The sequence below is a fragment of the Podarcis pityusensis genome (assembly GCF_964106645.2).
Source record: "Podarcis pityusensis genome assembly, chromosome: 8".
NCBI lineage: Eukaryota > Metazoa > Chordata > Lepidosauria > Squamata > Lacertidae > Podarcis > Podarcis pityusensis.
Window position 1 is genome coordinate 3,425,468 of NC_138033.1, and position 25,659 is coordinate 3,451,126.

Below are 25,659 nucleotides of genomic sequence, written 5' to 3' on the forward strand. Positions count from 1 at the left end.
CGGGAGATAACTAGAGCATGCACCACTCTGGCGAGACAGTCCGCGGGCAGGTAGGGTCTCAGCCTGCGTACCAGGTGGAGTTGGTAGACAGCTGCCCTGGATACAGAATTGACCTGCGCCTCCATGGACAGCTGTGAGTCCAAAATGAGTCCCAGGCTGCGCACCAGGTCCTTCAGAGGCACAGTTACCCCATTCAGGACCAGGGAGTCCTCCACACCAGCCCGCCTCCTGTCCCCCAAAAACAGTACTTCTGTCTTGTCAGGATTCAACCTCAACCTGCTACCTGCCATCCATCCTCCAACCGCCTCCAGGCACTCACACAGGACCTTCACTGCCTTCACTGGTTCTGATTTGAAAGAGAGGTAGAGCTGGGTATCATCCGCATACTGATGAACACCCAGCCCAAATCCCCTGATGATCTCTCCCAGCGGCTTCATATAGATGTTAAAAAGCATGGGGGAGAGGACGGAACCCTGAGGCACCCCACAAGTGAGGGCCCAGGGGTCTGAACACTCATCCCCCACCACCACTTTCTGAACACGGCCCAGGAGGAAGGAGCGAAACCACTGTTTCAGTATATCTTGGCTTGAACAGGTAGTTATAGAATCAAAGAACTGTAGAGTTGAAAGGGACCCCCAAGGGTCATCTATACAAGCAACTGTTTCTGGTTGCTGAATTTAAAAAAGAACTGTCGTATTCTGGGCTTCCCTTTTTTCAAACTTTTATTCAAGTAATTTCTTTCTCGTGGGGGGAAAACGAGATTGTCTCTGTCCTGTGCTACAGGAAAACACAATTCACACCAGATTATTGCGTAGATGACAGCAATTCCCATGGCTCTTAAGACTTTCAAAAAGCTTGCGGCTGCACGTCATTCCCAACCTGCCATTTAATAATATTAATTTCACCTGCAAATCTGTGTAGTGACAAGACTTCCTTTCACTTTCCGCTCGGTCATGTTCTGAGTAGAGATGCGAATCAAACACCTGCCTCAGGTCTTGTGCTTCCAGAGAGGAAGAGCGGTTGGCTGAGGAGCAAGCAAAGGAAAAGACTGCACCAAAGAAGGGAGAAAAAATCCCAGGTTGTGGTTGCTGAAGAGGAGAATGCAGAGAGGGCAGGAAAGACACCAAAGCAGGATCCTACCCACGGTAGGGCGGATTGCATTTTTCAACTTCCAACTTCCAAAAATGAGGGGTGCTAAAAAGTTGCCAACAAAGATCCGTATAGTAAAAGCTCTGGTTTTCCCAGTAGTGATGTATGGAAGTGAGAGCTGGACCATAAAGAAGGCTGATCGCCGAAGAATGGATGCTTTTGAATTATGGTGCTGGAGGAGACTCTTGAGAGTCCCATGGAGTGCAAGAAGATCAAACCTATCCATTATTAAGGAAATCAGCCCTGAGTGCTCACTGGAAGGACAGATCCTGAAGCTGAGGCTCCAATACTTTGGCCACCCCATGAGAAGAGAAGACTCCCTGGAAAAGACCCTGATGTTGGGAAAGATGGAGGGCACAAGGAGACGGGGACGACAGAGGACGAGATGGTGGGACAGTGTTCTCGAAGCTACCAGCATGAGTTTGACCAAACTGCGGGAGGCAGTGGGAGATAGGAGTGCCTGGCGTGCTCTGGTCCAGGGGGTCACGAAGAGTCGGATACGACTAAACGACTAAACAACAAACAAAAAGTTGTAACGTGGCTTTGTTAGGATTATGATGTTCCGTTCCACCTAAACAGATGTGTGGAGCTGTTGTATGTCACATGTCTGTTTACATTCCAGCACAGCTTGCTGGGAACAGACATGTTGTTCTTTTGTCCTGATGCTGAATAAACGCCTGTAAATATGCTTACATATGCCTCTGTCCGCCACTTCCGTTGTGAAGAGTTATTCACTCTGCTGATTAGAATGTGCTCAGTCTCTAAAGGTTTCTGAGGCTTGAGTTGCTGATTGATACTGTTCTGAGAACCGGAGTTCGCCCGGCTGCCGGCTGGAGCCAGCTGAGGGCCTGCCAATTGCCCCCGTCTCCCCGAACAGGCTTGGGAGCTCCAAATGTATTTTGGTTTAATTAATACTATTTAGTGTTGCTTGGTAAGCAGATGGTGTGCAGAATTGCATAGCAATCATTCAAAATGATTTCCAAGTACAGTGGTACCTCGGGTTACATACGCTTCAGGTTACACACTCTGCTAACCCAGAAATAGTGCTTCAGGTTAAGAACTTTGCTTCAGGATGAGAACAGAAATCATACTCCAGTGGTACAGCAGCAGCGGGAGGCCCCATTAGCTAAAGTGGTGCTTCAAGTTAAGAACTGTTTCAGGTTAAGAACGGACCTCCGGAACGAATTAAGTACTTAACCTGAGGTACCACTGTACTTGCAGTTATGTTATATATTGATTTCCTATTATTATTATGGTCATTTTCAGAAGGTAAAATTTAAATTCTTTGCTTTTCCTAAAGCAGTTTATGTGCTTCCTTCATCCAACGTAGACTAACCAGCCTAAATGTTGTCCAGTCACAGAAATCACAGCAGATTTGAATTCCTCACACCCCACAGCATAATTTTAAGACCCCTCACTGGAGAGATTTGCAAAAATAAAGCTGCGCCCCTTATAATGGCTTGCCCTGCTACCCACAGAAGAAGAGTTTGGATTTGATATCCCGCTTTATCACTACCCGAAGGAGTCTCAAAGCGGCTCACATTCTCCTTTCCCTTCCTCCCCCACAACAAACACTCTGTGAGGTGAGTGGGGCTGAGAGACTTCAGAGAAGTGTGACTGGCCCAAGGTCACCCAGCAGCTGCAGGTGGAGGAGCGAAGAATCGAACCCGGTTCCCCAGATTACGAGACTACCGCTCTGAACCACTAACCACTCTGGCTCAGCTGCCTTGGTGACCTTCCTCAACTCAAATCCAAAAGAGAAGTTGCTACTTTTCATAACAGTAGAACCGAATGGGGTGAGCCAACAAAACTGTGGGCTATCGATGACAATGATGTCTGTGCTCCGCCTTCCCAGCTAGAGGCAGCAACTTTTCTGAATTCCAGTTGCTGGGAGCCACAGGAAGGGTGGAAGTGCTCTTGCGCTCGGAGGGTATCTTGCAGGATTCCCTCTGGGGCAAGAAGAGGGTGCTGGAATAGATGGGCCGTTGGCCTGATCCCCTCGCGTGATCTTCTGGTGTTCTTGCTGCTTCTGGGACTTGTGGGGGAGACGGCTCTGGTGGCCTCCTCTTCTTCCTGCGTTGAAAGCTGGTTGTCACAAGGCAAAGGCCCCAGACGCCATCTAGACCAGGAAGGGAACAGGGAGGGCACCAAGGACCTGCTAGTGCCAGGCTTCTGGGCCGTGCAGTTCTTTGATCAGCCAAATCCCGTCCACGACCTTCCCATTCTGAAAAGCAAAGAGAGAGAGAGTGAGAGTGTGTGTCTTTGGGGTTAGGGTCCCTCCAGGAAAAGCTGTACAACCTGGCTGCAGTTTGCACACCTGGTTTAAATACAGTGGTGCCCCACAAGACGAATGCCTCCCAAGACGGAAAACCCGCTAGACGAAAGGGTTTTCCGTTTTGGAGGTGCTTCGCAAAACGAATTTCCTATGGGCTTGCTTCGCAAGACGAAAATGTCTTGCGAGTTCCTGCGGGGTTTTTTTCCTTTTCCCCTCCTTTTTCCCAAGCCGCTAAGCCGCTTATCAGCTGATCCGCTAAGCCGCTAAACAGCTGATCGCTAAGCCGCTTATCAGCTGATCCGCTAAGCCGCTTAACAGCTGATCCGTTAAGCCACTAAGCCGCTTATCAGCTGATCCGCTAAGCCGCTTATCAGCTGATCCGTTAAGCCACTAAGCCGCTTATCAGCTGATCCGCTAAGCCGCTTATCAGCTGATCCGTTAAGCCACTAAGCCGCTTATCAGCTGATGCGCTAAGCCGCTTAACAGCTGATCCATTAAGCCACTAAGCCGCTTATCAGCTGATCCGCTAAGCCGCTTAACAGCTGATCGCTAAGCCGCTTATCAGCTGATCCGCTAAGCCGCTTAACAGCTGATCCATTAAGCCACTAAGCCGCTTATCAGCTGATCCGCTAAGCCGCTTAACAGCTGATCGCTAAGCCGCTTATCAGCTGATCCGCTAAGCCGCTTAACAGCTGATCCATTAAGCCACTAAGCCGCTTATCAGCTGATCCGCTAAGCCGCTAAACAGCTGATCGCTAAGCCACTTATCAGCTGATCCGCTAAGCCGCTTATCAGCTGATCCGCTAAACCCGCTAAGCCCGCTAAGCCGCTAATAGCGCTAATCCGCTAAACCGCTAATAGCGCTAATCCGCTAAACCGCTAATGGGCTTGCTTCGCAAGACGAAAAAACCGCAAGACGAAGAGACTCGCGGAACGGATTCTTTTCGTCTTGCGAGGCACCACTGTATAGAGCTTTGCAGAAACATTAGTATTATTAGTATTACTACGTCTATGTTCCACCTGTTCTCCCAAGGAGCTCAAGGCAGTGCACATGGTTCTTCATCCTCACAACAACCCTGTGAGGTAGGTTAGGTTAAGAGACAGTGACTGGCTCAAGGTCACCCAATGAGCTTCGTGGCTGAGTCGGGATTCGAACCCTGGTCTCCCAGGTCATAGTCCATCACTATAACCATTGCGCCACCCTGGCTCTCAATATGATACTGGAAACAATGCAGGGGCCAGACACATCTGGGAGTCCCCATTAGTAAACGTTAAACATTTCTTGAACAATTTTTGTGTGTCTGGAGCAGGGGAATGGGATCAGGGGCCCCAAGGCTGCTTCTCATGGGGGATCCAGCGGGTATGAATGGTTCCTGAGGCCGCAGCTGAGCTGCCCTGGAAACCCCTGCATTCAGCACTGCTCTGTCGCAGGACTTAAGCGCTGCCTACCTGGTCGTCCGACACTTGTTCCAGCCAAACGTGAGTCCTGTTCATGATCTGCATATGGGTGTATCCATAATCCTCAATCCGCACGGCGCTCCATTCTCGTGGGTCGGGGACAAAGGGGTCATGTCGCTCTCTGCATCCCTGGTGGGGTGAGGAAGGAAGAGACTCAAAGGCCGGGCAACTTGGAGGAGTTTTCCACAGCGCTCAGAAGCTTAAGGTCTTCTTCTGGTTTTGCCAACCTGGTGCCCTCCAGACAGGAGTTGCAGTCCAAAATATTTGAAGGGCACCCGGTTGGGGAGGGCTGGCCTAGCTGCAGAACAGAGAACCCAGGGGTTCTCAAACATTCTCGGGCCTCCCTGATTCCATAAACTCATCCCCAGTGCCTCCTACCCTATAAGTGCATTATTCAGAATAGCGGTTTGCATGCCCCACTAAGGAAGATAATAAATAGCACAATGCAATCCAAATCAGGAATTATTATTTGCGCATTTATTCAAAATCCAATTAAAACCGAATGGCAGATGAAGATGATGGAGTTTATGGAGCTGGCTGACCTCACCGGGAGAATCCGCGACCAGAAAGAAGAGGAATACCAAGAAGATTGGAAGAAATTTAAAGACTATTTGAATAAATATTGTAATATTAAAGATATGTAATCCCCTGAAAGAATCAATTAGGCCTAGGATTAAATTGGGATTAAATAAATAAATAAGAAAACATACGATAAGAAAAGTTAGGAAATATGATTATGACTGTGATGTGGTTTTAGGAAATAATTATATTGGAAACTGCTATATATAATTACTAAGAAACTCAGATGGAAGAGATTTGAGGAAGTCAAGTAATATGTTTATGAAGATGGATTTTGATTAATTAATTAAGTTTTAGCTTATGTGGTGATTTGATGTATTTTATGTTTTATGTTCTTTTTTTCCTTTTCCTTTTACTGTCTCATTCTTTTTTCTTTATTATTGTTGGCTTTTTCTTCTGTTATGTTTATGTATGGAAAATAATAAATATTATTATGTAAAAAAAATCCAATTAAAACCATTTAGTTTAATTAACTGAAGAAATCTGATGACCTTGAGCCAGTGAGACAATGTTTTCAAAGATCATTTACCGTTCCAGTACCCCCTGCCTCTCCCCACAGGGGATGCCCACTTTAGGAATTCCTGCCCTAACACCTTCCAGTTGCCAAGGCTTCCCTTCGCCCTTCCCTCACTTTGTTTCTGGAAACTGCTCAGACAGGGGGAGAGAGTAAGGTGGCACTTTCTGACCTGCAGAGCCCGACTTGCGTTGTGATAGCGATCACAACCAGGGAACCATTCAGTACTTAGGAATGGGACCGTGGGTCAAAGTTGGAGCCCATGGGTTGCATTCAGAAGGTCCCAGATTCAATCGGGTGGCATATCCGGTTGGAAGGCTACCAGGTGGAAGCACAGCTGTCAACTTACAGATTTGAAAATAAGGGACCAGCAGCCTTGAAAATAAGGGACCAGCAGCCAGAATAAGGGATTTTCCGGGCACAGGTATGTTCAACTTCTGAGCCCCTCCGAGCCAAAGGCAGAAAGCCCAGCCAGCAGCCAAACGAAGCCTCAAGCGGTGGTTCCCACAGAGCAGCAACCCGGCAAAGGGGATGCAGCAAGGAAAACCACCGTCACCTCTCCGCTGGGAAGCGCTGAGCAAAGGCGAGTCCCCAGAAACGCGGCCGATTTGATCAGCACAAGGCATGCAAGCTCCACCCCCCCAGTCGTTCTTAGACTCCTTATTGGGTGAGCAACGCAGCCAAGCAACACAGTTGGAGCCTCCCTCCTCCCTGGCCGGCAGGGAGGGAGGGAGGGAGAGGAGCTGCTTCCTTTGAAACCTGGGAAATTTAAGGGACATCATCAATAAGGGACAGCAGCGGGACATGGCGCTGGGATAAGGGAGTTTCCCACCAAATAAGGGACGGTTGACAGCTATGGATGGAAGGTGATGACAAAGGCTGCTCTCTGCCCAAAATCCTGGAGACCAGGGACCGGCGGGAGGAAACAAGACTCTCCCTCATAACACTAGAATTTGTGGACATCCCATGAAGCCAAATGTTTCAGGACAAACAGATAATAATAATAACTAATAATTTATACCCCGCCCTCCCCAGCCAAGACCGGGCTCAGGGTAGCTAACACCAGGTGTAAAAACAATTGATTGAAATACAACTTAAAAACAAGATTAAAATGCAGCCTCATTTCAGTAGAAACTAAAATCAAAAACTTTTTTGGGGATGAAAACGTCAAGTCTTCACCAAGACTGGTCCTACGTGGGCCAGAAAAAAGCCAGGGAAGTCCCCAAATAGGAGTTCCAACAGAGAAAGAGAAAGGAAAAAAGAAAGAAAGAGGGGGAGGGAATCAAGCTGATTCCAAGCCAAAGGCCAGGTGGAATAACTCTGTCTTACAGGCCCTGCGGAAAGAAATCAGATCCTGCAGGGCCCTGGTCTCATGAGACAGAGCATTCCACCAGGCCGGGGCCAGTGTTGAGAAGGCCCTGCCTCTGATTGAGGCTAATCGCACTTCCTTAGGGCCCGGGACCTCTAGGGTGCTGCTGTTTATGGACCTTAAGGAATTACTTCTTCATGCAATGCATTGTTAAACTACAGAACTCCCTGCCACAGGAGGCAGCGATGGCCACCAAGTGGGATGGCTTTAAAAGAGGATGGGACAAATTCAGAGGGCTATCGGTGACTACTTGTCACAATGGCTATACTTTGTGTCCACAGCCTGAGGCAGAAATGCTTCTGAATACCAGTGGCTGGGAACCACAGGAGGGGAGAGTGCTTTTGTACCTATGTTGTGCTCACTGATTTCCCATTGAAGCATCTTGTTGGTCCCGGGATGATGCACAAGATGCACCGACGGCCTGATCATATTAGCAGACTCATATTATGTTTTGCCCTAGGTGTCAGAGACTCGTCAGAGGAGGAGTGGTGGAGACCCACCTCCCCATTCTGACCCTTCCAGGAAGGAGGAAGAGGAAGACAGTATCGATTTACAACAGGGGTTTGCGGGACGTCGCAGCTCAGAGGCAGATTAGGGGGGAAGCTGGGGAATTGTGGGAGAGCCAGAGCAACACCTGGCTGACACTTTATCACTGGAAAGGATGCCAGGCCCTCCATCTCCCAGAAGCTGGCGAGCCTTAAAAGTAGGAGAGCAAAGAGATCAAAGACAGGGAGCACATAGCAGCACCTATAGAGGAGTCGAAGAGAATGACAAATGGGGAAGAGATGGGGTGGAGGTGGAGATTCACTTGGGACACTGCCATTATCCAAGAGGCTGGGTTCTACAGCCTCTCTGTAAAGACTGAAATAAGAAAGGACTGTGTCAGGTGCTGCTGGTGGTTGCTCGTGAGTAACCAGGCAGGACTCTGACCTGTCTTTTACAGGTTTTATTGGTGCAAACTATTTACAGTGCAGAACCACATAGTTCATGTCCGTCTTAGTCAACTGCAGATTCTGGGAGTGGCCCCTTCCAGTTTCTCCCCTAACATAAGAACTTAGACACCCCAGACACAAGATTTACCCATACTGGAGGAATGGCAGATGAAATTAATGGACTATATGGAATTGGCAGAAATGACTGGCAGAATCCGAGACCAGGGAGAAGAGTCGGTGGAAGAAGATTGGAAGAAATTTAAAGACTATTTACAGAAATATTGTAAAATTAATGAATGTTAGAATGATGTTGGATTGAAGTTAAGTGGCTTCTACCTATATAGGTACAAAAGAATATGGAAAAATTGGTTTTTAATGTGTAAAAATCTAATGTTACAATATATCAAGATTAAGGATTAGGATTAAAAAGGAGGGATAGGAACTGTTGGATTAACAAATTGAATTGGAATACAAAATGGAAAATAAAACACCAAGGTGGCTTTCACCTCTGGAAGCTAAGGCCCGAAAAAGACCCAATATGGAGGCTAAATGGCCAAAATATTGGGAAATACTAGAAAAGGATGGAGATAATTGGAAATTGCAGAGTTTGGAGAAAATGAAAGACAAAGTGCGAGATTGGTTACATTATGCTCAGATTAAAGAAGTTTTTAAAAATGATAAGAAACTAGGGTTCCAGGTGGAGAAATCGAAACTAGAAACAGAATTGTTAGAACCAAAGATTAAGGTACTTTCAAGGATGTATAACTTGCTGTTGAAATGGAATACACAAGATGAAACGGTTAAATCGGCTATGATAAGGTGGGCACAGGACATTGGGTATAATATCATGTTTGAGGACTGGGAAAGGTTGTCGAGTAATGGATTGAAATTTACTGCATGTAACGCTCTGAAAGAAAATGTAATGAAAATGATTTATAGATGGTATATGACCCCAGTCAAACTTGCAAAAATTTACCACCTGTCTGATAATAAGTGTTGGAAATGTAAAGAGTGTGAGGGAACGTTCTTCCACCTCTGGTGGACTTGCCCTAAAGTGAAGGCGTTCTGGGAAATGATTTATAATGAATTGAAAAAGGTATTTAAATATACCTTCACTAAGAAACCAGAGGCCTTTCTTTTGGGTATTGTCGGCCAAGGGGTGGTAAAGAAGGACCAGACATTTTTTATGTATGCAACAACAGCAGCAAGGATACTTCTCGCAAAATACTGGAAAACTCAAGATCTACCCACACTGGAAGAATGGCAGATGCAACTGATAGACTACATGGAACTGGCCGAAATGACCGGCAGAATTCGTGACCTGGGAGAAGAGAGGATTGAGGAGGATTGGAAGAAATTTAAGAATTATTTACAAAAACATTGTAATTTGAGCGAATGCTAAATAAGATGCTAGACCAAAATAACTGAGCACCACTAAACTTAGAAGTTTTTTTTTTTAAGAAAATAAGTAAGACTGTGAAAATTTAACTCCTTTCGAGAACTATAAGATTATGAAACATAGAAGGGATATAAGAATCTAAATAAGATGATAAATTGCTGACAAAATGTTATAACGATGAAAGTGGGAGCGGGAGATGTGAGGAAGTCCAAAGAAAATGTGAAACTATGTTAAGACAAATGTTATATTGTTTATTATGTTTATTTCTATTGTAAAACCCAATAAATTGCTTTAAAAAAAAAATGAATTGGAATACAAAAGAGGGAGGTATGAGGAGGTCCAGGAAACAAGTAAATGTAAAAGAAGTGAGGAAAAGATGGAATTGTTTTTAACTGCTTTTTCTTTTTTTTTACTTTGTATTTTTCCTTGTTATTGTTAATTTTTTTTTTATTAATGTGATTCTTTTTTCCTTTGAAACTCTAATAAATATTATTTAAAAAAAATAAAAAGAACTTAGACACCCCAAATCTCCGCCTCCCCTCCTTACGTTTCACCCCTCTGCGCAAGCTGGGCGACGGAAAAGGCGTGTCTGTTTCCTGGCCAGCCGGGCTAGGAGAGGCGCTTGGGCTCTCAGTAGCATCTTCAAGCCCTCCCATCGCTTGGCTACCCTCTGCTCCACTGGAGGTGTGGCTTTCCCCACCGCTGGACAAGCAGCTGCTCCTCAGAAGCGTCAGAGGCTCTCTGTATCCCCCTGCCTCCCTCCCCTGTTCCCTGACAGACTGTAAGAAACTCTTCCTTGTCTTATACTTTCCTGGGCAGCCAGCCGGGAGCCTCTGACAGCACCCTGACACTAGGCTAGATGGGCAAAACAGTCTGATATGTGAGGAACTCTGTATATATTCAGAGGGGCGGTGTAATTAGCTCATAAGACACCATTTAAAATTAAGTCTGCCCGCCCACCCAACACCTCACACTTACAGCTGATCCAGTGATAATATGAACAGGGGCACAAGGGTTGGTGTAAGGGGCCTCAGTGCTGCCATTGCAAACCTGAAGGAGAAAGAGAGATGAGGAGGATTGTTCATTTACTGTATTATTATTGTTATTTTATTATTATTATTATTATTATTAATTATTATTATAGTTTATATTCCACCCTATACCTGGAGGTCTCATGGCGGCTCACAGAAAAGATCACAACATATTTAATCAGAATAAAAACAGCAACCCAATAACCGCCCCCCCCCGGAAAAGAGCCACATTTTAAAAGGGTATAGGACAGGGGTCAGCAAACTTTTTCAGCAGGGGGCCGGTCCACTGTCCCTCAGACCTTGTGGGGGACCAGACTATATGGGGGGGGGGGATGAACGAATTCCTATGCCCCACAAATAAATGCAGAGATGCATTTTAAATAAAAGGACACATTCTACTCATGTAGAAACATGCTGATTCCCGACCATCCGCGGGCCGGATTGAGAAGCCGATTGGGCCGGATCCGGCCCCTGGGCCTTAGTTTGCCTATCCAAGGTACAGGATCAGATCAAGCAAAGGCCTGGTTAAAAAGGAACGTTTTTGCCTGGCGCCTAAAGGTGTGTAATGAAGGCGCCAGGCAAACTTCCCTGGGGAGAGCATTCCAGTACTTTAAATTTGCTGTATTTCCTATATATCCCACCTTTTTCTCCAAGGAGCTCAAGGTGGTGGGCCTGGTCCTTCCCCCTTCCTCATTTAATCCCCACAACGACCCTGCGAGGTAGGTTAGGCTGAGAGGCCATGACTGGGCCAAAGTAACTCTGGTCTCCCAGGTCCTAGCAGCCCATATTCCTACACTGTCTCCCATCCAGGCACTAACCAGGCCTGACTCTGCTTAGCTTCCCAGATCAGATGAGATTGGGCTTGTTCAAGTAAGAAGAGCAGGACTCTTTAGCAGTGGTGATATTCCTGCTGGCAAGCCTGTGGAATGCCAGCAGCCCCTTCAAGGCCAGTTGCCTGAGGATGGGCAGTTCCACGGAGCAGGGGACCCTTTTGCAAAAGGAGATCATGTGGTTCGGGATTGGCTGGCAAAACTCTGAGACGGGCACCCCCAAGCTCCAGATGCTTTGGGACTACAATTCCCATCATCCACGTTAGCTAGGGATGATGGGAGTTGTAGTCCCAAAACATCTGGAGGGCCGAGTTTGGGGATGCTTGATCTGGGATGATGCTCGCTGCCCCCAGCCACTGAAGCAGGCGTGGCAGAGAGCCAGATTCGACAGATTCCAACCCAACAAGGTCTCCGAATCTCCCACCGTGGAGATTCTGCTGTGCGGTAAGGACTCTCCCCCTTATCCCAAGTCTCGGGTGCCCTTCTCTGCTTCTGAACATGACGCTGCCCCTTTGCCAAGCCTGGAATCACCTTGTAGTCGTAGACCGGCCATAGCCTCTCGTAGGAGTGTTCGTGGGCCCACAGCTCCAAGTCAACCCCTGGAGGGAGGAGAAGAAGAGGCTTTTGCCAAGGCAGAGAACAGCAGCTGGTGCCAGACAGACAGAGAAGCCCATGCCCCAACCTCTGCTCCCCCAAAGTCGCCAGCTCCATTGTATTTATGTATTTACTATTAAATTCTTCAACATACAACATCATACAGATTAATAAGGAGGTAAAGTTTTATCATATGTGGTGGACTTGTAGTAAACGGGGAAAAGAATATTGGAAAATGATATATATAATGAATTGGGAAAAAATGTTTGAAAGTAAGGTAAAGGTAAAGGGACCCCTGACCATTAGGTCCAGTCGTGACCGACTCTGGGGTTACAGCGCTCATCTCGCTTTACTGGCCGAGGGAGCCGGCGTACAGCTTCCGGGTCATGTGGCCAGCAGGACTAAGCCGCTTCTGGCGAACCAGAGCAGCGCACGGAAACGCCGTTTACCTTCCCGCCAGAGTGGTACCTATTTATCTACTCCCACTTTGATGTGCTTTCGAACTGCTAGATTGGCAGGAGCAGGGACCGAGCAACGGGAGCTCACCCTATCGCAGGGATTCGAACCGCTGACCTTCCGATCAGCGAGTCCTAGGCTCTGTGGTTTAACCCACAGCGCCACCCGCATCCCGCGTTTGAAAGTAGCTTTCCAAAAAAGCCAGAGTCCTTTTTGTTGGGGATAATTTAATCAGAAATTCCCAGGTGTCAAAAAAGATTATGTATGCTAATCATACATAATCATTATGTATGTTACTACTGCAGCCCGTGTTTTGCGAGCCCCAAAAAGAAAATGAGCGAGGTCCCAAACAAGGAAGAATGGCAACTTAAATTGGTGGAATAGGCACACCTCAGAGATTTAACATATAGAAGAATATACATTTAAAGAAGACTGGGAAATGTTTACTGATTATTTGGGTGAAATTTAAATTATTTGTGTACATTCCAAATTATTTGTGTACATTTAAAAACACTGGTAGCATTAAGATAAACAGTATAAATATGTTTTGACGGTATAACAATGGATTATGGAATGCTTTAGTTCACGTAAAATATTCAGGGATGCAGAGTATGCAAAATGAACCATGGAAAGAGAAGAAGAGAAGCCATTGATTTAAGGTGGTCTGAATGATTATCTTGAAATGTAAATTAGAAAAACTTAATAAAAACGATAATAAAATAATAATCATGAACTATACCACCCTAGACCAGGAGCTGGTCCTTAGGCAATACATGCAAAAAAACCGTTAATTCTAATCTGTGTAGAAGGCGATAAACTGTTTAAATTATAAAAACAGTTTTTATAATGTGAGGGGAGCCCTCTATTTCTGTTCTTAGCCGTGTACATAACAAAGCCGCATCATTCAGTTGCAAAAGAGTATGCTTTGGAGCTGGTGCCAATTTTATTTTACTGTTTGATCGTCCCAATTTTATGTTATTTTATTGTTTGGTTGTTCCACAAGTGCCCTTTGCCCTGCTTGGTTGCACCAATTTGTCAGAGAAGCTCCCCTCCAAGTTCTTCCAGCCTGGGAGTCATTTTGGACTCACAGCTGTCCATGGAGGCGCAGGTCAGTTCTGTGTCCAGGGCAGCTGTCTACCAGCTCCATCTGGCACGCAGGATGAGACCCTACCTGCCTGCGGACTGCCTCGCCAGAGTGGTGCATGCTCTGGTTATCTCCCGCTTGGACTACTGCAATGTGCTCTACGTGGGGCTCCCTTTGAAGGTGACCCGGAAACTACAACCAATCCAGAATGCGGCAGCTAGACTGGTGACTGTCAGCGGCTGCCGAGACCACATAACACCGGTCTTGAAAGACCTACACTGGTTCCCAGTACGTTTCCAAGCACAATTCAAAGTGTTGGTGCTGACCTTTAAAGCCCTAAACGGCTTCGGTCCAGTATACCTGAAGGAGCGTCTCCACCCCCATCGTTCTGCCCGGACGCTGAGGTCCAGTGCCAAGGGCCTTCTGGCGGTTCCCTCATTGAGAGAAGCCAAGTTACAGGGAACCAGGCAGAGGGCCTTCTCAGTAGTAGCTCCCTCCCTGTGGAACGCCCTCCCACCAGATGTCAAAGCTATAAACAACTACCTGACATTCAGAAGACATCTTAAGGCAGCCCCGTTCAGGGAAGTTTTTAATGTGTGATATTTTAATGTATTTTTGGTCTCAGTGGAAGCCGCCCAGAGTGGCTGGGGAAACACAGCCAGATGAGCGGGGTACAAATAATAAATTATTATTATTATTATTATTATTATTATTATTATTATTATTATTATTCCAGGATCAAGCTATCATGAGCCTGGCTGTTTGGAGAAGAGAACTTTAAGCTATAAAGGTTAATATTGTCTCCCGTGAGAAGACAGAGGTCTGTGTCACTGTTGGAGTTCTTCGGGGCTGATTTATGCTAGCTTTGGTTTAATGTATAATAATCTCAACAGATCTGATAGCCAGAATGGAGGTGCGGGCAGGGAAGGCGGAGGAGAATACCTACCGTATTTGTAGAACAGGTCCTCCAAGCCAAACTGCTGTGGGTCAAGGCCTCGGCGGATCTGGGAAGTTGAGGTGGGGGGAAAGGAGAGAGGGAGAGAGAGAGAGAGAACAGATTAATCCATGCCAGCCCACTACCCCCATCGTTCAGCCCGGACACTGAGATCCAGCGCCGAGGGCCTTCTGGCGGTTCCCTCGGTGCGAGAAGTGAGGTTACAGGGAACCAGACACAGGGCCTTCTTGGTGGTGGCACCCTCCCTGTGGAACACCCTCCCACCAGATGTCAAGGAAATAAGTAGCTATCCTATCTTTAAAAGACATCTGAAGGCAGCCCTGTTCAGGGAAGTTTTTAATATTTAACGCTGTATTGTTTTTAATACTTGATTGGGAGCCGCCCAGGGTGGCTGGGGAAACTCAGCCAGATGGGCGGGGTATAAATAATAAATTATTATTATTATTATTATTATTATTATTATTACTTACTCAAGACTCCCCTGTCAAAGAAGGTTGCAATGTTTGGGACTTTTTAGTTTAGAGAAAAGGCGAGTCAGAGGCGAAACAACAGAAATTTTAAAAATTATGCATGTCCTGGAGAAAGCGGATAGAGAAAAGTTTGCCCCCCTCTCTCATAACACTAACGAAGCTGGATGGTGGGAGATTCAGGGCAGGTGAAAGAAAGCCCTTCTTTACACAGCGCGTAGTTAAAACTGCTGTTATAAAAATTTTAAGGTCTCAAATATAGAATAAATATTCATAAATGAACACCTATCTAAATATATGAACCACGTGTCTCAACTAGCACGGGAGAGCAACCCTGAAGCCATTCTGACTCTCCCAATGACATCAGATATTCCTCTGCAAGAAGGGAGGCAAATGGGGAAAGTCTTCCCATTGTCTTTTTGCTTGAAAATCCTGTCTTAAGGGAGTATTTGTGTATGAATAGGGTGAGCCTGTGACCTGGATTCAGGAACTAAAGTATTTACCCTCACAAAAGAATGGCCAGACTGCCCATGTAATGCAATCAGTGACCATTATCAGGTAGACTGCCTTCTTCTGTGATGTACAGTGGTACCTCGGGTTAAGTATTTAATTCGTTCTGGAGGTCCATTCTTAACCTGAAACTGTTCTTAACCTGAAGCACCACTTTAGCTAATGGGGCCTCCCGCTGCTGCCGCGCCGCCGGAACACGATTTCTGTTCTCAACCTGAAGCAAAGTTCTTAACCCGAGGTACTATTTCTGGGTTAGCGGAGTCTGTAACCTGAAGTGTTTGTAACCTGAAGCGTATGTAACCCGAGGTACCACTGTATGTATGTTTTTTGCGGGGGGGAATGAGTGGGGACCCTGTTGCAACAGTTCCTTGAATAAAGACCAGGCTTACTAGCCGCTTTGCTTCTCAGTCTTCTCTGGTTGGCCTCTGTTATTTTCTCCTACCGATAGGTAACCCACTTAAGGACTCTATACAGGCCCTGGAATACCCCATAAGGGAGCAGTTTTTTTCCTATTACACTGTGGAACTCCCTGGCACAGGAGGCAGCAATGGCCACCAACCTCGACAGCTTTAAAAGAGGGATAAGACAAATTCATGGAGGGGAACGCTTTCAGTGGCTCCTACCACAATGGCTATGGTCCGTCCTCCACAATCTGAGGCAGCAACGCTTCTGAACGCCTGTTTCTGGAAACCCCAGGAGGAGAGAGTCACTCTTGTGTTCACGGTCTACTCTTCCCCTATGGGAACTAGATGGGCTACTGGCCTGATCCAGTAGGCTCTTCCCAGGTTCTTAGGGATTATTGTATAATAATTGCTTGATTATTGTAACTTGCTCTACACGGGGCTGCCCTTGAAGGTGGCCCCAAAACTCCAGCAGGTGCAGAATGCCGCGGCGAGACTCCTTATGGGGTCCTGGCCGCGGGATCACATTCATCCAGTGCTTTACTAGCTGCACTGGCTCCCAGTGGAGTACATGGTCAGCTTTAAGGTGCTAGTTTTGACCTTTAAAGCTCTATGCAGCCTAGGACTCTCGTACCTACAGGACCGCCTCTCCTGGTATGCCCCGCAGAGGACCTTAAGGTCCACAAATAACATTTTGGAGGTCCCAGATCGCAAGGTGGTTAGACTGGTCTCAACTAGGGCCAGGGCCTTTTCAGTACTGGCCCCGACTTGGTGGAACGCTCTGTCCCAAGAGACCAGGGCCCTGCGGGACTTGACATCTTTCCGCAGGGCCTGCAAGACAGAGTTGTTCCGCCTGGCCTTTGGTTTGGACTCAGTCTGACCCTTATGTTTACCTCCCCTTATGGTCTTGATTTATCAGCTACTTTTAAAATGAGGCTGCATTTTAAATTGCATTTTAACCTGTATTTTAAATTGGGTTTTTTTCTTTTTCTTTCCCCCCTATTATGTTTTTACTGGGACTTTATTGGTGTTAGCCGCCCTGAGCCCAGCTCTGGCTGGGGAGGGCGGGGTATAAATAAAAATTATTATTAATTATTATTATTATTATTACTACTAGTAGAATACATCCCCACCTCCGTTCTGCAGAAGACAGGATGTGGTACTGAGCGGAGAACCCATCTTCCAAAAAATCTGAGCTCTCATTTTAATAAGCCAAAAAACAAATTTCTAGCCCTCATGGTGGCAAAGATAGGCTTGACAGTGTGGGAACTAATGCCTAGTAAAATCTTAGGAGCGGAAGGGGCTTCCTTCCTTCCACAGCCTCCTGCCTTTTCCTAGTATCTGGGTCAAATGGAATTAGTTGTGCCAAGCATGAAAAGCCCTTTTTCTACACTGTATGCTCTGTGAATCGGTACAGCCTATGGGACATGGCATAAACCCCCCTGTTTAAGGAGGATATTGACAAGCTGGAAGGTTTGCAGAGGAGGGCGACCAAGATGATCAAGGGTCTGGAAACCAAACCAGGAACGGTTGAAGGAGCTGGGTATGTTTAGCCTGGAGAAGAGGAGACCAACTCCTCAAAAGATTCCATCAACGGTGTCTCCGAAAAATTTTACACATCAGTTGGGAAGACAGGTGAACTAATGCCAGTGTACTGGAAGAAGCAAAGATCACCGGTGTTGAAGCAATGATTTTTCAACATCAGCTTCGCTGGACTGGTCGTGTTGTGCGGGTGCCTGATGATCGTCTTCCAAAGCATCTACTCTATTCCAAACTTAAAAATGGAAAACGTAATGCTGGTGGTCAACAAAAGAGGTTTAAAGACACTCTCAAGGCAAATCTAAAAAATGTAGTATAAGCACCAACAATTGGGAAACATTGGCCTGCGAGCGCTCCAGTTGGAGAACAGCCTTTACCAAAGGTGTCCTGGGCTTTGAAGACACTCGAACTCAGGACGCAAGGGAGAAACGTGCTAAGAGGAAGGCACGCTTGGCAAATCCACACCGTGATCAACTCCCACCAGGAAACCAATGTCCCCACTGTGGAAGGACGTGTGGATCCAGAACTGGCCTCCACAATCACTTACGGACTCACTGTTAAGGCCGTGTTTATGGAAGACAACTCGGCTACGAGGGATCGCCAGAGAAGAAGATCTGAAGGGCTGTCACAAGGAAGAGGGAGTCAGCTTGTTTTCTGCTACTCCAGAGGGTAGGACTCGAACCAACGGATTCAAATGACAAGCAAGAAGATTCGCATTATAGTTTAGGAAGAACTTCCTGGCAGTAAGAGCTGTTTGACAGTGGAAAGGACTCCCTCAGAAGGTGGAAGGGACTCTCCTTGGTTGGAGAGTGTTAGCAGAAGTTGCGTAGCCATCTGCCAGGGATTCCTGCATTGCCTGGGGTTGGACTAGATGACCCTTGGTGTCGATTCTACACCTACGATTCTCTGATTCCTTCCTCTCACTTACAATGCTCTCGTACAGCGTACAGTCATCCTGGTCGTTGTTGGAGCAGTACATGGGCCGGTGCCCCATGGTAATGATCCAGGGGCGTTCCTTGCGCCGTTCAGGCTGGTTCGCCTCCTGCCAGAGAGGGAAAGGCAGCCGTCAGCAGTGAGTGGGGGGACGCCAACCTTTCCAGAGGCAAGCTGCCACTTTCCCCCTTCCCCCCTCACCCCCTCAAAAACAAGGGTCTGCTCCTCACCTGCAGGTCCTTCTCCAGCCACTGAAATTGCTCTGCCACGAGCTGCTGTCCATATTTCAAGAAGAAGTAGACCTCGGTGGAGAAGGAAATGATGTGGGCAGGTCCAATGTCCCAGCTGAGGGGAAAAGATGAGCAGTCAGGGGACCCCAGGGAAGAGCAACAAGCCTCACTCTGTAAGGAATGACTGGGAGAAGCCGCCGAGACCCCATAACACCGGTCCTGAAAGAGCTACATTGGCTCCCAGTACGTTTCCGACCACAATTCAAAGGGTTGGTGCTGACCTTTAAAGCCCTAAATGGCCTCAAAGGCCCAGTATACCCAAAGGAGCGTCTCCACCCCCATTGGTCAGCCCGGACACTGAGGTCCAGCGCTGAGGGCCTTCTGGCGGCTCCCTCCCTACAAGAAGCCAAGTTACAGGGAACCAGGCAGAGGGCCTTCTCGGTAGTGGCACCCGCCCTGTGGAACGCCCTCCCACCAGATGTCAAAGAGAAGAACAACTACCAGACTTTCAGAAGACATCTGAAGGCAGCCCTGTTTAGGGAAGCTTTTAATGTCTGATGCATTACTGTATTTTAGGGCTTTTTTCATGAACTGTACCACTTCAGGCTATGGTGGGGGGGGGGGGAGAGAGGTGAATGCTTCCCCCTGAAAATAATTGCCTCTACACAGGAAGTTAGGAATATGGACCCTGTATATTTGAAGGAGCGTCTCCACCCCCATCGTTCAGCCCAGACACTGAGATCCAGCTCCGAGGGCCTTCTGGCGGTTCCCTCGCTGCGAAAAGTGAGGTTATAGGGAACCAGGCACAGGGCCTTCTCAGTGGTGGCGCCCGTCCTGTGGAACGCCCTCCCGTCAGAGGTCAAGGAATTAAACAACCACAGTGGAACCTCAGGTTGCGGACGTAATCCACGATGGAGGCACATCCACAACCCGCAGCGTTCATAACCTGCAGCGTCGCTTCTGCGCATGCACAAGCGGTGAAACCCAGAAGTAACCCGGTACTTCCGGGTTTCCCGCGGTCCACAACCTGAAAACACGTAACCCGAAGCGTCTGTAACCCGAGGTACCACTGTACCTAATGTTTAGAAGACATCTGAAGGCAGCCCTGCTTAGGGAAGTTTTTAATCTTTGATGTTTTATCGTGTTTTTAATATTCTGTTGGGAGCTGCCCAGTGGCTGGGGAACCCCAGCCAGATGGGCGGGGTATAAATAATAAACTATTATTATTATTATTATTATTATTATTAGGAGTGTCACACTTCAAGATGGCAAGGCCCAGCCCTAGAATCATAGCTGTCAACTTACAGATTTGAAAATAAGGGACCAGCAGCCTCAAAAATAAGGGACCAGCAGCCTCAAAAATAAGGGACCAGCAGCCTCAAAAATAAGGGATCAACAATTACTTTGATAAAATACATATTTTGTCGCGTGCAAATGGCTTTAGATACCTATTAGGTCCATAAATTACCATATAGCATATATTCAACACAAAAAACCAGCAACAATTTGTTGTTGACAAAGGACAGCTGGACATAGAAAGGGCCCCATTACCTTCAGTAGCTTATTTAAGGGACATCATCAATAAGGGACAGCAGCAGGACATGGCGCTGGGATAAGGGACTGTCCCGCCAAATAAGGGACGCATGACAGCTATGCCTAGAATGCACCAGGCTGGGCGGCTCACAGCCCCCTCTCCTCTACGCTCCTGTGCACCCAGTTTGGCTTGTGTTAAAAGCAGCCAATTGCTCCGGGGAGACGCTCCAAATTCTTCCAGCTGATTTACCCAGCATCGAGTCATTGACCCGAAGCAATGGCTCCAAGTTACAAGAAGGGAGATTCCGCCTGAACATCAGGAAGAACTTTCTGTGAGTAAGAGCAGTTTGAGAGGGGAACGGACTCCCTTGGAAACTGCTAGACTCTCCTTCCATGGAGGTTTTAAAGCAGAGGTTGGATGACCCTCTGTCATGGATGCTTGAGGTGAGATTCCTGCATTGCAGGGGGCTGGACTGGATGACCCCCAGGGGTCCCTTCCTACAATTCTAGGATTGAGAAGCTGTGAGGTTCTCAAACTTTTTTGGGTCCCTGCCCCTGCAGTTCCATAAACTCATCCCCAGTGCCCTCTACTCTATGAAAAGCACTGTTCAGAATAGCACTTTGCAAGACCCACTAAGGAAGATAGTGACACAATAAAATTCAAGCCAGGAACAATTAATTGCCCGTTTAATCAAAATCCAATTAAAACTATTTAGTTTAATTAATTCACCCAACGGGTGAACTTGGTCCCGTGATACCAGCTTTTCAGAGTCTGAGAGTCGTTTACACCTTCAGCAAACACCCCCCCCCCTTAGGGACCCCTGGGGAATACCACCTCCTCTGCAGAGGGCGCTGCCACTCACCTTGTGAACCCCTGAGCTCTCCCGGGCATGGCCAGTGATGCCCTCAAGGTAACGGTGGTGGCTTCTGCAATAGGCCCTTTTTTTCAGGAAGCTTGCATTTTACGCAAATCAGCATAAAGGCACACATTATCCAGATGGCTCTAGTGACAAGCCACCTCTTCGGCATTTTGCAAGACGGCCACCAACGAGCAGGAAATCCGGCCGCTTGGCCTGGGCTAGACGACACCCACCTGTACCAGAGGCTCTCCGTGTCACCGGGCATGTTGAAGCGGAAGCGGTAGTTGGAGAAGTTGCTGAAAGAGGAAGCGAGGGAGAAAGTCACGGGGGGAGAGGGACGTCTCAGCCCCTGCCCTCCATTTTGAAGTTTATATGTAATAATAATAATAAATTTATTATTTATATCCTCACCCATCTGTCGTCATGTAACTCCTGTGCTCGGGGATCTGTGCCGGTTGCCAGTTTGATACTGGGTTGCTATTTGTACATAAAGCCCTGAGCAACTTGGCACCATTTTACCTGTGAGATCGCTTTGATCGGTGGAATTGGCACCATTACTGGTGCCACATAATAGTGGCATTTGTCTGTCTTGGAAGACAGCGGAGGAGTGCATCTTTGGGGGCAAGGTCAAGCTGTTAGGACAGTTGCAGCTGAGGCCAATATGGGAGAGACATGTTTTGCTGCAGCTGGGGCAGATGAAAGGGTCTGCAGGTGCACCATGGCGTTTCTTCTCTTTGCCCTCCTCCCAGTGGTCATTCCTCTTCTGGTCACTGCTGTTGGATGTACAACCTGACCGTCTGTCTCCAGTCACAGTGGTCACCTGCAAGGGATTCCCACACAGCGGGACTGACATTGCCAGCCTTTGTGTCATGTTGGCAGACTACGGGACCGCCTCTCCCGGTATGCCCCACGGAGGACCTTAAGGTCCATAAACAGCAACACCCTAGAGGTCCCGGGACCTAAGGAAGCCAGATTAGCCTCAACCAGAGCCAGGGCCTTCTCAACACTGGTTCCAGCCTGGTGGAACGCTCTGTCACATGAGACCAGGGCCCTGCAGGATCTGATTTCTTTCCGCAGGGCCTGTAAGACAGAGTTGTTCCGCCTGGCCTTCGGCTTGGAATCAACTTGATCCCCTCCCCCTCTTTCCTTTCTCCTTCTGTGATGGAACTCCTATTTGGGGACTTCCCTGGCTTTTTTCTGGCCCATGTAGGACCAGTCTGGATAGTTGGCCTTGGTGAAGATTTGACGTTTTCATCCCCAAAAAGTTTCTACTGAAATGAGGCTGCATTTTAATGTCGTACTTTAATCTAGTTTTTAAGCTGTATTTTAATCAATTGTTTTTATACCTGGTGTTAGCCGCCCTGAGCCCGGTCTTGGCTGGGGAGGGCGGGGTATAAATAAAATTTATTATTATTATTATTATTATCTTTGTAGCTCAAAGTTGGTCTGATGCCGGAAGCCGACTCCCCAAAGAGCACGTCCTTGGGGCTCCTGCCATCTTCGATTCTGTGGAAATGGCCAAGCCAGCGTAGACGTCACTGAGGCAGGAGTGCAGACATGCTTGGTGGGAAGGTGGACTTGGGGGAGCACATCTTTGTTTGAGACTCTGTCCTGCCATGTGATGCCCAAAATCTTCCTGATGCACCTGTTCCACACCTGTAAGAACTCAATCTTTGAAGTGCCCTGCCTTCTGACATCCAGAATGTGCCTTCAATGTACAGTGGTACCTTGGGTTAGATACACTTCAGGTTACATACGCTTCAGGTTACAGACTCCGCTAACCCAGAAATAGTGCTTCAGGTTAAGAACTTTGCTTCAGGATGAGAACAGAAATCATGTGGTGGCAGCGGGAGGCCCCATTAGCTAAAGTGGTTAAGAACAGTTTTAGGTTAAGAACGGACCTCCAGAACGAATTGAGTACTTAACTCGAGGTACCACTGTACTCTTTTAAGCGCCTGCTAAAACCAGTTTATTCTCAGTTAGCCGGTTTCTACTCACTATTTTTCTTCGTGATTCCCAGGGCAAGTCATGTATGGCACGAAGGCGGCCACAGGCTCAATCTTCCTCATGAAGGCATCTCCAACGTAGGCATTGTCCTGCAAGACAGGGAAAAGCAAGCTTGGGGTGAGGGGAAGGGTCTGGCTCCCCAAAGCACAGACAGAGCTACCCACAAGGACTCTACACCAACGCTCCACACCCCTGTATGTTTCCACGAAGTTTCCAGCGTGTCACAACAGTCCAGTCTAGACAGAATTGAGGTCTGATGTTGACACGCCAACGTAAGCCTCGTCATGCAAAACAGGGAAGCCAAACGCAAGCTGAAAGAACTTGTGCAAATCTGCTTCATGTGGAGTTGCCTTGGCAGAGGATTTTGACTTCTCATAAGCTCAGAGGAGCACACAGACTTTGGCATCAGCCAGGCTGATGTGGTTACTCCACAGGCACCAGCCTGAGGGCAGCCATTCCAGCAGTGAGAAGCAGAACTCGCTCTATCAGCTCTGTGGGGGCAGGCCAGCTCTGCCATTACACAACAACTGCTTAAGAATCGATGGCTGGGTTTTGTTTTTTCCTCTTCCCTCCCCATCCCTTTCCCCTTGCATGTCATATTATTATTACTACTTTCTTTATTATTGTAAGCCTGTGGATAGGGACTGTCTTGCTTTGGTGCTATGTGAGCCACGCTGGGAGCCTTTTTGACCAGGATTCAACTGCTCTAAGTAAACAACACAAATAACATTTTTTAAACCACCCATTTCCAATCCCAAAGGTAGCAAGTCCTCTTTAGCTGTGATTCCTGCATTGCAATGGAGGGGGGGGGGTGAACTAGATGGCCCTTTGGATCCCTCCCAATTCTACAGTTAAGTAGTTCTTACCGTGTCCAAGTCGTAGGCGAAATCCCCTGTGGAAGGAAACCAGATCGGAGTCAAACAGGGTAAGGGCTATTTGCAGGGGACAAAAGGGGACTTCTTTATTTTTAAGAAGTACAAATGCTGGTCGTCTCCTCCAAATCAGGAAGGGGGTCATAGAGAGAGCTGGCTTCGCACCCCCCCCCCAAGATAAATCCTCAGATGGGATTAGTCCCTCTCTGATCGTACCTACGTGCAGCACCACATCAAACAAGCCCATCTCGGCCTCCTGCTGCAGTCGAGGCAAGGACTGGGAGTTCTCCAGGCCCATGTCCCCAAAGATGGCGAAGCGGGGGCTCCAGTCGGTGCCGTTCAGCAAGGCCCAGAAACCAGAGGACCTGCTCCAGCCCTGTTCACTTCCACAGCGGTAGGCTGCAAAGGAGAACAGGAGAGATCAGCTCCCAGGATAATTTCCCAGGTGGGATATACAGGCTGCGCTTGAAATCTCATTCATTTCCTGCCCCCAAACGAAACGTGCCCATTGGTGATGTGGGAGACAGCAGGACTCCCTTCCCACCCCACCTGCAAGCAACCCGAGTTGACCCTGGACACCCTTTGCCAACCTGGTGCCCTGGGTTGATGGGAGTCCTACTTCAGAACATCTGCACCGGGTTGACAAAGGCTGGCCCAATGATGGACTTTTGGGAGCTAGCTGACCTGACCGGAAGAGACCGTGACCAGGAGGAGGAGGAGCACCAGGAGGAACGGAAGAAATTAAAAGACTATTTAGCTAAATACGTTAAGATAACTTAAATAGAAATATTTGTAACAGATTGGCCTAGGATTTAATTATGTCAAATGCGTAATATTATGGACAGAAGTCAAAATGAAAAGAAAGAAAGATGTTAATTGAACAAGTAAATCTTATATGGAAATAGTGTTGGAAAACTGCTACAATGAGCTATATGGAAACTCAGCTAGGGGGATTTGAGGAAGTCACCCAACAATGATAACAAAAGTGGGATTGTAACAGGACAAATGTTTGTTTGTCTGCTTGTTTTTTGATATTGTAATGTTTTTCTTGTTTGTTGTTATGTTTGTTATCATTTTGGAAAATCAATTAAAAAAAATTGGGGGAAAAAACAACAACAAAGGCTGGCCCAGGATATCTCCGTACACAGATGGCTCTCACCTTCTAAGCAGTTTCCAAATACTTTTCAGGCCTCCGCCCCCTCGGTTCCACAAACTCACCCCCGGCACCCCCTACCCTGTAGTTGTTGGCATTCATCTGTCTGGAAAGACAATAGAGCGCACTTCTTGGGGTAAAATCAAACTGCTGCACTACCAGCACCGAAGTGACCTCCCCAAGACGCAAGCCTGGGCAGTGTGTCTGGAGGTCCTGGGCTGCCCAGACAACAAGATCCCGCTCTCAGCCTCACTGATGTGGTCCAAAGGAAAGCAGAACAAGAGATCCGGCAATAACTTGACTGCAGGAATTGCTGGAAGGAGGCGTACAAGGCACCATCCAACCGTCTTAGGGACTCCAATCCAGATTCATGTAAGGTTTGCTCCTTAAGGTAAAGGTAAAGGGACCCCTGACCATTAGGTCCAGTCGTGACCGACTCTGGGGTTGCGGCGCTCATCTCGCTTTACTGGCCGAGGGAGCCGGCGTACAACTTCCGGGTCATGTGGCCAGCATGACTAAGCCGCTTCTG

General features: G+C 47.5%; 1 protein-coding gene across 3 annotated transcripts in view; it reads right to left on the bottom strand.

Moving 5' to 3' along the window:
- Window positions 1-704: 704 nt before the first annotated feature.
- ACP7 (acid phosphatase 7, tartrate resistant (putative)) overlaps window positions 705-25,659 on the bottom strand; it is a 30,262-nt gene continuing 5,307 nt past the window's right edge. For 2 of the 3 annotated variants that reach the window (XM_081019040.1, XM_081019039.1), the window contains exons 4-15: window positions 24,194-24,376; window positions 23,972-23,997; window positions 23,097-23,194; window positions 21,332-21,394; window positions 18,706-18,820; window positions 18,471-18,584; window positions 14,617-14,674; window positions 12,068-12,135; window positions 10,654-10,725; window positions 4,874-5,011; window positions 2,862-3,373; window positions 705-2,617 (exon numbers count right to left, since the gene is read on the bottom strand). In XM_081019040.1, coding sequence (XP_080875166.1) covers window positions 3,308-3,373; window positions 4,874-5,011; window positions 10,654-10,725; window positions 12,068-12,135; window positions 14,617-14,674; window positions 18,471-18,584; window positions 18,706-18,820; window positions 21,332-21,394; window positions 23,097-23,194; window positions 23,972-23,997; window positions 24,194-24,376 — 1,001 coding nt within the window. In that variant the 3' untranslated portion in view covers window positions 705-2,617; window positions 2,862-3,307. The remainder of the gene's footprint in view (window positions 2,618-2,861; window positions 3,374-4,873; window positions 5,012-10,653; window positions 10,726-12,067; window positions 12,136-14,616; window positions 14,675-18,470; window positions 18,585-18,705; window positions 18,821-21,331; window positions 21,395-23,096; window positions 23,195-23,971; window positions 23,998-24,193; window positions 24,377-25,659) is intronic. The other variant, XM_081019041.1, reaches the window with a different exon arrangement.